Source organism: Sinocyclocheilus rhinocerous, unplaced genomic scaffold (genome assembly GCF_001515625.1).
Source record: "Sinocyclocheilus rhinocerous isolate Xijiao unplaced genomic scaffold, SAMN03320098_v1.1 scaffold1954, whole genome shotgun sequence".
Lineage (NCBI taxonomy): Eukaryota > Metazoa > Chordata > Actinopteri > Cypriniformes > Cyprinidae > Sinocyclocheilus > Sinocyclocheilus rhinocerous.
Window position 1 is genome coordinate 140,053 of NW_015653488.1, and position 10,785 is coordinate 150,837.

The 10,785-nt window shown below is 34.6% G+C and overlaps 1 protein-coding gene across 1 annotated transcript in view; it reads left to right on the forward strand.

Annotated features, from left to right (window-relative positions):
- The window catches only part of LOC107716363 (metabotropic glutamate receptor 4-like), a 123,535-nt gene that overhangs the window by 110,643 nt on the left and 2,107 nt on the right, over positions 1–10,785 (forward strand). The window contains exon 10 of the mRNA XM_016522774.1: positions 2,098–2,347. Within this exon, the coding sequence (XP_016378260.1) occupies positions 2,098–2,347 (250 nt within the window). The remainder of the gene's footprint in view (positions 1–2,097; positions 2,348–10,785) is intronic.

The window sequence follows — 10,785 nt, forward strand, 5'->3', positions numbered from 1 at the left end:
TCGGTTAGCCTAACGCAGTACACGTAGCAAGGTGTGTATATATATATATATATATATATATAAATCTTTGTCTTTCAATAATTCTTATTTATAATAATATTTTCGCAACATAACGTTTTTAATATTTTAAATCCAAAACTATTTTTTTCTATTCATTTTCCTTTTAGAGCCCACTATACTGTATATTAAACATCAAACATGGACAATGTGGCATTAACTGTAGAAGCTGAAAAACATTGAGCATTATGTGATAAATATGTACCGTAAAGTCTATTATAACAAATGAAGTTCCACAAGCATTCATCTTGTAGTTTTTCATTTGAAGTGTGGCCATAAAGAGCAAAGAGCGGGTTGGTTGAGTCAGTTTTTAGTGTCGATATAAAATGATAGTTTTTTTCTCATATTTTAAATAAGATTTTATTTTTGTATTTTCTGTTTTCACTTAAATTTGTGTAATAGTTTTAGTAATTTGGTCATTTATTTGTATTTATTTTTTTTAATTTGCCCTTTTTTATAATTTTTTATTTGTGACTCTGGACCACAAAACCAGTCTTAAGTCGCTTGGGTATATTTGTAGCAATAGCCAAAAATACATTGTATGGGTCAAAATTATAGATTTTTCTTTTATGCCAAAAATCTTTAGGATTTTAAGTAAAGATCATGTTCCATGAAGATATTTTGTAAATTTCCTACTGTAAATATATTAAAACTAAATTTTTGATTAGTAATATGCATTGCTAAAGACTTCATTTGGACAATAAATAAGATTTTATTTTTGTATTTTCTGTTTTCACTTAAATTTGTGTAATAGTTTTAGTAATTTGGTCATTTATTTGTATTTATTTTTTTTAATTTGCCCTTTTTTATAATTTTTTATTTGTGACTCTGGACCACAAAACCAGTCTTAAGTCGCTGGGGTATATTTGTAGCAATAGCCAAAAATACATTGTATGGGTCAAAATTATAGATTTTTCTTTTATGCCAAAAATCTTTAGGATTTTAAGTAAAGATCATGTTCCATGAAGATATTTTGTAAATTTCCTATCGTAGATATATCAAAACTTCATTTTTTATTAGTAATATGCATTGCTAAGGACTTCATTTGGACAACTTTAAAGGCGATTTTCTCAGTATTTTGTTTTTTTTGCACCCTCAGATTCCAGATTTTCAAATAGTTGTACCTCAACCAAATATTGTCCTATCCTAACAAACCATACATCAATGGAAAGCTTATTTATTCAGCTTTCGGGTGATGTATAAATCTCGATTTTGAAAAATTGACACTTAAGACTGGTTTTGTGGTCCAGGGTCACATTTATTAATTTTTATTTAGTTTTAGTTATTTTAGTACTTTAAATGAAAATTAGAAATGTATTTTCCCTTGGAAACTAGCTGACATTTTATTTCTGAGAAAAAAATATGCAAAACATTTTTATGGTTTTAGTTAACTGTAATAACCTTGGTTTAAACACTTCATAATCTCAGCAAATGCTGTCCGTCATCTGCCCGTTATATCATGAATACTGTGTATTCTGACATTCTAGTCATTTGCATATTATGTAGCAGAGAATTACGCATGTTCGAATGTGGTGATGGTGCTTGGTGCTTTGGGCATGTTGAGTCACGAGGTTATGACTCTCTGTTGAGATTTGACATATTGACTGTGTCAGTTAGATCAGGAGTTTATTGTGTCAACAAGCCCTCATGAGATGAAGGTCCCAGGTCATGTGAACAAGTCTTCATTATTGCATAATACACCCCCGATAGGCGAAGCAGAAGGCTATTGTGCCATCCTGAAGGGCTTTTGTTTGTAATAATGACCTGCATTATCCCTTACATTATTCCTTGCCAATCAAATATTGATTTCAGTGAAAATTATTTGATTATGTGGGAAGAAATAGACTGCGGTGTGATATAAAACTAGCACACTGCTGGGTATTGGTTGCCCAGGGCAACAGCAAAATATACAGTTTCATTATACAAAAATATTTGGCCACAGAAAGCTGTGATTGATCAATTACGACCTAGTATGGCGTGTAGTAATGGCTTTGTTTTCAGCGATTTCTAATTTTCATGTGCTGTGATTTTGTTTTGCAGATGTACATACAAACGACCACGCTGACCATCTCGGTGAGTCTGAGCGCGTCTGTGTCTCTGGGGATGCTCTACATGCCGAAGGTCTATGTGGTGCTCTTCCACCCGGAACAGAATGTGGCCAAACGCAGCACTCGCAGCCTGAAAGCTGTGGTCACTGCCGCCACCATGTCTAACAAGTTCAACCCCAAGGCCAGCCTGCGGCCCAACGGAGAAGCCAAGTCGGAGCTGTGCGAGAACCTGGAAACTCAGGGTGAGCGGGTTTGATGATAAACACTGTTTTGTTACTGACACTGATTTTTATACTGCAATAAACGTGTTATTGTAATCTTTAAAAATGTAATTCATCATCATTCCTTTGCTCGCTTAAACGGATCTGAATTTGAAGAGGGTTGCAAAATTGTGCCTCAGCAGTCTGGATGCGGTTGCTTTAGATTTCTCTTTCTTTTAAAGGCTGAATTCACCCAAAATCAACAAATCTGTTATTATTTACTCCTTGATCATTCCAAACCAATATAACTTTCTTTTTTATAATGCAATGAAGACATTTAATGGCGTCTGTGTGATGATCATAACAAGACAACCCGCTAATCGTCTGGCTCACATTGCGAAAGGTTATTTTGGTTTCATTATGTTAGAATCTAAACATTTGGCATCAGATATGGGTTTTTAAATGATCAAGAGGCAAATCAGTTGAATCGTTACTACAGTCCTTACCGAAACCCATCTCCTGCTAATTTAAATATCAATAAAACACAGCAGCTGAGAAACAAGCTTTGTAATACAGCAGTAAATAAAACCCTGCTGCCTCAGCAGAAATAACTCACATTCTAGAACAGAAGCAAACCTGTAGCTGTCTTGAAAGAGAAACGAAAGGCTGAGTCTTTGTTCGCATAATTATATTATTCATTAAGGCCCTGATTTACCAAGATCCCAAATAAAATGTACTAATTGGCTTGTGCAGTCTATCAAATTGTCTGTAAGCATTATGGGTATACTAAGGGTAAGAATAACACAAATAGCCACACATGCACTTGTTTCATTTTGTATATTTAGGTTTTCAATTTAAGATTTGTTTCGATGTTACAAAAAAGTTTTAATTTTGTATTTTTATGTACACTTAGTTGCAGCGCCTGGATAGGTACTGTCTTGCAGATGAGTGTGTTTTATATGTTTTAAGTTTGAATATGACATCACATGTTACATTCAGATATGATTTTGTGCTCTTAATCTAATGTGGTATTCATTTGCACACCTTTTCTGAAGTTTTCAGAGATGATAAATCACTTTGCAAGAACTTTTTAATTAATTTGCATTGACGTTGCCCTTTATTTTGCATGCCCCAAATGACATATTCATTAAGAGAAACCTGCGAAAACAGACAAGATGCGCTATCTTCTGGTGCTATATCTGGAATACAGAATCCTCAGTAGACACAGCAGATTATTATTATTTTTTTTTGCATGTGCCATCTGGTTTGTACGGAGCCCGGGAAGTCACCTGTAGGAGAAAAAAAAACAATCCGTGGCGACGGTTTTGCAATCCGTCCCCTCAGTTTATAAACCGTACTCACGAATTCTTAAACTGTTCCCTCGGTTTAACAAATCATGCCCACGCGTGTGTTTTATATGCACAAAAATTTAGTAAATCACAGACTAAAAGTGTGTTTCACTGCCTATGTGAATGTAGTTAGACAGTACAGCAGTTTTGAGACATCATCAATTGTGCCTTGATACCCCAGACTCCCATTTAGTCTACTATTTTTTCAAATAGCCTCTAGCATTAGCATTTTCATTACCTTAATCTGTGATGTGATGTCAAATGCAGCAGACAGGGAGAAAAATAAAATGCAAATATAAATCCAATTCACCCTTTCAGTAGACATAGTAAGACATCTACTATTAGCGATTCACCAAAATTAATTTAACACCAGTAAATGAAAGGTTTTATTAGGCCAAAATTGAAATTAATGAAATTAATGTTGTTGTTGAGCCAAAAAACGAAACCGAAGTTGTATAAACATGTGCTTTTTTTTTGTCTTTTTGTTTTGTGAAAAGAATTAAGTTTGTACTCTAATTTGTTGTTGAACTATAAATATTTAAATGGTGGCTGTAATAGCAACTTGTTTTCATTCAAACAGATTAAGTAAAATATTATGAATATGTAATATAGTAGCATATAGTGCTCATTTTTTGTAGCTGACTAATGACTTTATGGACACTGAAGGGCTTTCCTGAGATAAATACAACATTACTTGACATTGTTTACAAGCTGATTTATTGACTTCCCTACACTACTTGAGCGATTACTTGAGACATTATACATTTCTGTAAGTTCTACTGTTTCTTTCAACAGACCTTCTGATGTTCATTCACGCTTCGAGTGTCAAACCCACACGTATTGTTTGTTTTTTTGGATAAAATTAACAGAATTCGAAAGTTGACCGTGTTTTATATTAAAAGCAAAAATGCAAGGCTGTTGCAGTTATTTGGATGGCAGATGCATAAAACAGCATAGAATAAAAGATCAATCTTGTGATTTAATAATCCATATCATTATCAATTAAAAACGAAAAACTGATATTAGTCAACAGTTTCGGCCCTTCAAAACTATTTCAGCCAAAACCAAAATTTGCTGTTTCGATCAAATTTTTTGTTGCTGCAATTTCGGTGAATCACTATCTATAATATAGTAAAATATTTGTGCTTCATATGTTATTTACAAAAACCTTTTTCCCCCAGAATAAACAGATCAGGTTGAATTGTCGTCAGTGAAGCAACTTGTTTATTTGCAGGCAGATGGTGTCACATCTACTATCAGGGGCTAACAGGGTCATGCTAACCAACTCTACTTTGACCCCTTTGATGTGGGAAATGTTGTTCCATGCAAGCTGAAAAAGCATGTGCGGATGCACACGTAAAAAATCCACCAAAAAAAAAAGGCAGAGTCCAGGCAGAGATGAATATTAAAATTCACAATGATGTGAATTTAATGTGACATTTCCCAAGATATATCTGTACATTCACTTGTTCTAGAATAAAATATCACGCTAAACCAATTCAAAGTATCATGTCAGACTAGGAAGGCACAAATGATCTGCTTCCATTACATTGCATTTGGCATTCACAGCAACGCACATCCACTCTGCTTTCATTATGTAGCATTTTATATTCATTTTGCAGTGTAGCATTACCCAGTAAATCATATTGTAGGTCTTAATAACAAATAGCTCTGAATTAAGGGAGACATCCAGATAAATGTTTTGACAACAGAATTAAATTTGTGTAATGAAGTTTGCTACATAGATGAAAATTCGCCCAATTAAGCATGGCTAGTTAGCACACAGTGTTTTCAGCAAATATTTACCGCCAGTTGCATGACCGTACCAGACTGCTACCAAACCCAGTGTGAATTTCATCTGCTCAGTTCCTCTTGTACATATTCAGCAGCTCTGTATAGCACCACTTTGAATTCAGTGCAGTGGAACTATGTGCTTTTGTAAATGAGGTATTAGAGTCAGTGACTACATTAGCATGTGCCCTTTTGAAAGATCTTACTAGAATTATTTAACACAAGCAGTTTTTTGCATGTAAAGCAAATGCAAGCTAACAAATAACTTTTCTGTGGCTCAGGGATGTCTAACATTTCATGAATGCATTAAAGGGGAAACAGGATCTCCTTGTTGATTCTAATTGATTTGTGATCCTCCTTTAAGACTTAAATTGCATTAAGTAAAAGTGTCTGTTAAGTGTCTTAATGTAGCGTAATGTGATAGAAATGTTGCTATAAAGTGCTACAATTACTTCTAAGTGAATTGCATGACATTGAATTATTATGTAGCTCCTAATTGTATTTCTAGTCGAGCAAGGACTCATCTCTCTGTGCGTGTTATATGCAGTAATCATCATTATATTATTAGCATGGGCGTGCTACAACAACATAGCTTTCAAGTAAAGTTGAATATATCTTGACTTTGTGCACATGACTGACCAGAAAAGAACCAGGAGGAAACTTAGTATTCTCAGTCTTATCTGACTTGTGAATGTTAAAAACCATGTGAAAGATGGCGGGGAGTACCTAGCAGTAGCCGTTTTTTTTTTTTTTTTATTACAATGCAACAATTTTAATCTGAAGAATATGCATAAATAAAACATAAATGTTGTATAAAAACTATAATATGTATTCACTTGCACTTATCCACTGTTACAAACAAAAAAAAGACACTATAGTTCAAAAGTTCACAAGAAATATGTTTTGAAAGAAATTAATACATTTATTAAGCAATAAAGCATTAAATTGATCAAAGGTGACTACATTTACAGTGTTAATTTTTTTTCAAATAAATGCTGTTCTTTTGAACTTTTTTATTAGCATATTAGCAAATCAGCATATTAGAATGATTTCTGAAGGATCATGTGCAGTGGCGGCTCGTCGGGGGAGGCACAGCTTCACCAAAATTTTGAGGTGAAAATGGAAGGACGATTTAATGTTAATAAAATTCACAATTCATTTAAATTCATGTCTCAGAATGTGTATTTTTTGTTTAATTTCACAGCTGTAATACCATAACATGTTAATGAAGTTGGAAAGCGCTGCTATTATATCACGAATGTGCCGAATCTGCTGATGTAATATTGATAGAGAAGGGTAGGGGGAGGCCGGGGGATAGCTGAGTTCTCGTGCCTCCGTTGGTAAAAAAATTAGCCAATCAGCATCAAGTGTTCATTTTCAGTGCTGAGGAGTGTTGAGAAAAGAAACCTCGTAGTGGAGGCTAGCCTCCCTTCTGGTATATCAACCAATCATCAAAGACACGTAAATTACGTGATATTAGCTTGAACGTCTCCCGCTGCGCTGATAATGTACCAAGTACTTATGAGTAGCGATATTGAATATTTGATCGCCAACAGATTTACCAAGCTGTCATTCAAACAGTACATATACAAATTAAAAATAAAGGGAGAACACGCCTAAGCTGATCACGTTACAGCAGTCGGCTCTTTTAACACAGACTTTTAAGAAGGGATGGATGTTTGCTTCAAGTGATAGGCCAGGTAAGTGAAATTATATTATCTTGCTGTATGTGTCGTTTTCTTTACGTTTTCTGACTAAAAGCAACCAAAAAGCCATTTTAAAGTGGTTATCAAATAATAATAATAATCGGCAGGGATCCCCAGACCAATACAATTAGTGTGCCTCCTCTATTTTAAAACCCACGAGGCGCCACTGATAATGTGACACTTGAAAATTCAGCTTTGCATTATAGGAATACAATATATTTCAGAATATATTAAAATAGAAAACAATAAAGATATTTAAGTAATAATATTTCTTATTATATTTAAATTGTATTTATTTATTTTTTGATCAAATAAATGCAGCCTTGTTGAGAATAAGAGACTTCTTTAAGATACATTAAAAACATCTTGCTGACCCAAAACTTTTGAACATTAGTGTCTAAATACATTTTTGGTTTTCCATATTTGTAGAATCATTATTAGGTACACTTGAAGGCAGCATAAAACACACTAAAATAAATCCAAATCACAATTATTTTCAAGAAATATTTTTATTTTGAAAAATACATTAAAGAGCTGTTTTTAATTAGTTTCGTGCTCTGGGTCTAATCCTGCATATTCTATAACATAATCGGTTTGGGCTTTTGCACTATAGGCAATATTGTACTTTAAGTTTAATTATTCATGCAGCCTAAAAAGGTAGTATGTAACCCATTAAGAAACACTGTGTACCTGTGCAACAGTGCATTCTGTTAAGGTGACAAGTCATTAACAAAGCAATATGACACATTTCCCACCCATTGCTTTTTCACAATTTTTAAGACTTTTTCCACAATCAGGTGACTTGCAAGTATTCACAGTCTCAATTTACCACATATGTGACGTTGTTCACTCTGTCTTCTCTGAAGCACCTAAAGTCACACTTCTGAAGTCACACTTCTTGTCATCTCACCTACCGGTAGTAAAAGAAGATCTTGAACCAATCAAGATAAGGACAAAACATGTTTGATGTAGCTACTGTCAGCTCATATATTTGACATATTATTCACAGTCATAGCGAGATGCACTCCATTAGTGCATCTACAAAAGTCAGTACTTGGCAAGCAGTTTTATCACTGATATAAAAGACACTTTAGGATTCCAAAGTAACAGTCCATCTTTGATATCATTGCAATGCAGAACGTGTATAGAGTTTAGTGATGCATATAAACAAGATCAAATTGTAATGTGTGTGTGATGTTGCCTACAAAGATCATAGAAACTTGCCAAAGAATGAGGATAAGAGGATGAGAATGACAAGGTCAGTTGATCAAACTCATAGTTACATTATATGAACATCAATAGGTTTTCTCATGTGTCCTTTAAGGAAAAGAGTTTTGCTCTTGGGTGGAATGTAAATATAATCAATATTAATATGAGTCTGCTTTACATCAGCCGTCAGGATTTGTATGACTAAAAAGATCAATGTAGGTCTCTTTGAAATAGTCTCTCGACATCATAATCGTGCATGACCACCATACAGCTATACTGAGGAATAGCTTGTTGAATTCAAAACCACAATATCATATTTTGTTGCCTTGGTTAGAGAGTTGTTGTTGACGCCTTGATCCTTGACCAGAAAACAAACAATGAGTCAGACTGTTACAATTTATTATCAGAAATATATTTTCATCATTTTTTTTAATATTGTGGCTAAACAAAGCTAAATTGTGAAGATATCATGCAGCATACTTTATTATTTCTGTCTGTTAGGCGATACACATCTAAAATTAGGCTTAAAGTTTTTTTTGTTAGGATTAGTTAGCATATTCCTTCAGGCTACCTTTTAATGACAATTACATTTTTAATGCCTCCTGACAATTTCTGTGCAAGGTCATTTAATTTCAGGGCAGATTGAGCCAGCGAGAAAGCACCTCTGCATATCCAAGTTCAATGGGCCTTAAGGCCAAATGGGCCCCAACAGTTTCAATTATAACACAGAAACATATACATCTGTGTTTGCAATAGGTGTTCACACACTACAGAGCTGATCAATATAAAGATGGAGATTTTACACTGTAAAACTGCATTCTGTTAACCTGGATTTGGCCTCTTGTAGCGTATTGCTAGATTGTTAGATTTAACTGCTCAGTTGTTTCATTAAAATAAATAAATAGTAGGCTACTCATGAAAAATGCAAAAACACAAAATCCTATGTGTTTGAAAAGTACTGTCCTGTTAAGAGCGTGTTGGTGTTAGTCGCTGTGTGCATGTAGTGATAGCTGAGCTGAGCTGAATGCGCTCATGCGTAAAAAGGAGTTCATAATGTTACTTTGAAATGCATAAGAAACGTATTTCAGCACCAAATTATGCTTGTTCATTTATCCGTCTGTGCAGTTAGCCAAAGTTCAGCTATCCATTTGGTGCCTAAAATCATTTGTTTAGACACGTGTGCAATGACAGTACTCTTAATGTCAGGGATACATATGTTCATAGTTGTAATATGTGCTGTATCATTATTATTTAAACATAATAGAACATGCACACATAACACCCAACCCGTCATTCAAATACAGTGGGTATAACTTTGAGCCGTTTTTCAAGGTCTAACATCCTAACATCCCAGAGCATGCTAGGTAGGATAGGCTTATTTTTTTCCTAATTCAAATAGTATATATATATATATATATATATATATGTATATATATGTATATATATATATATGTATATTATCAGACTTCAGAATGTACTGTGTCTTAAGATAAAGTTGGGAGTGTGTCATTTTTTATGCAAAGTTTGTTTACAGTTCATTGAGTGCACTGAGTGCCAAAGACTATAACTCTGAGCATTGCTTGGGTATCAATCATTATTTGCACTTGCGTTATTTGCACTTAATGTAAAGATGCATTTTGTTGCTATTTAAACAGTACAGCTCTTTACACTGAGTCTAAGTAGCAGCTTTTTTCACTTGGTTTCTTATGTTGCTTTCTTCTATTTCAGCTTAATACACAGAGACAACTATAAGTAAGCTCATTTCTTGGATGCTTTCCCCCAAAAGTGATTTAAGCCTATAGGCTGTATTATAATGGTGTGATGCATACATTTGCTTGTAGCATAAAACGTCTCAGGTTACGTATGTAACCCTAGTTCCTCGAGGGAACGAGACGCTGCGTCGGAAACGCTAGGGGAATGCCCTTCAGCGTGACGGGCTCTGAACCTCGTGTGTAATCAGACCAATAGATGGGCGAGACGTCACGGCGGGTGACGTAATGACCAGGAAGCTATAAAAGCACGTGCGGTGAGACCAACGTCAGCTCCTAGGAATGAAGCAAGCGCTGGCAGGGACGCCGGAAGTATGGCACTCTATTGGTCTGATTACACACGAGGTTCAGAGCCCGTCACGCTGAAGGGCGTTCCCCTAGCGTTTCCGACGCAGCTCGAGTTCCTGAAGAGGAAACTGAGTTGGTGTATACAAAATAATATGGTAACACTTTACAATAAGGTTTCATTTCTTAACATTAGTTAACTGCAGTAGCCCTAGTATAAATACCTCTACAGCATTTATTAATCTTCAAATAATGTTACTTTTTTCATTTATTAAAGGGGTCATATGATGCTGCTAAAAAGAACATTATTTTGTGTATTTGGTGTAATGAAATGTGTTTATGCGGTTTAAAGTTCAAAAAACACATTATTT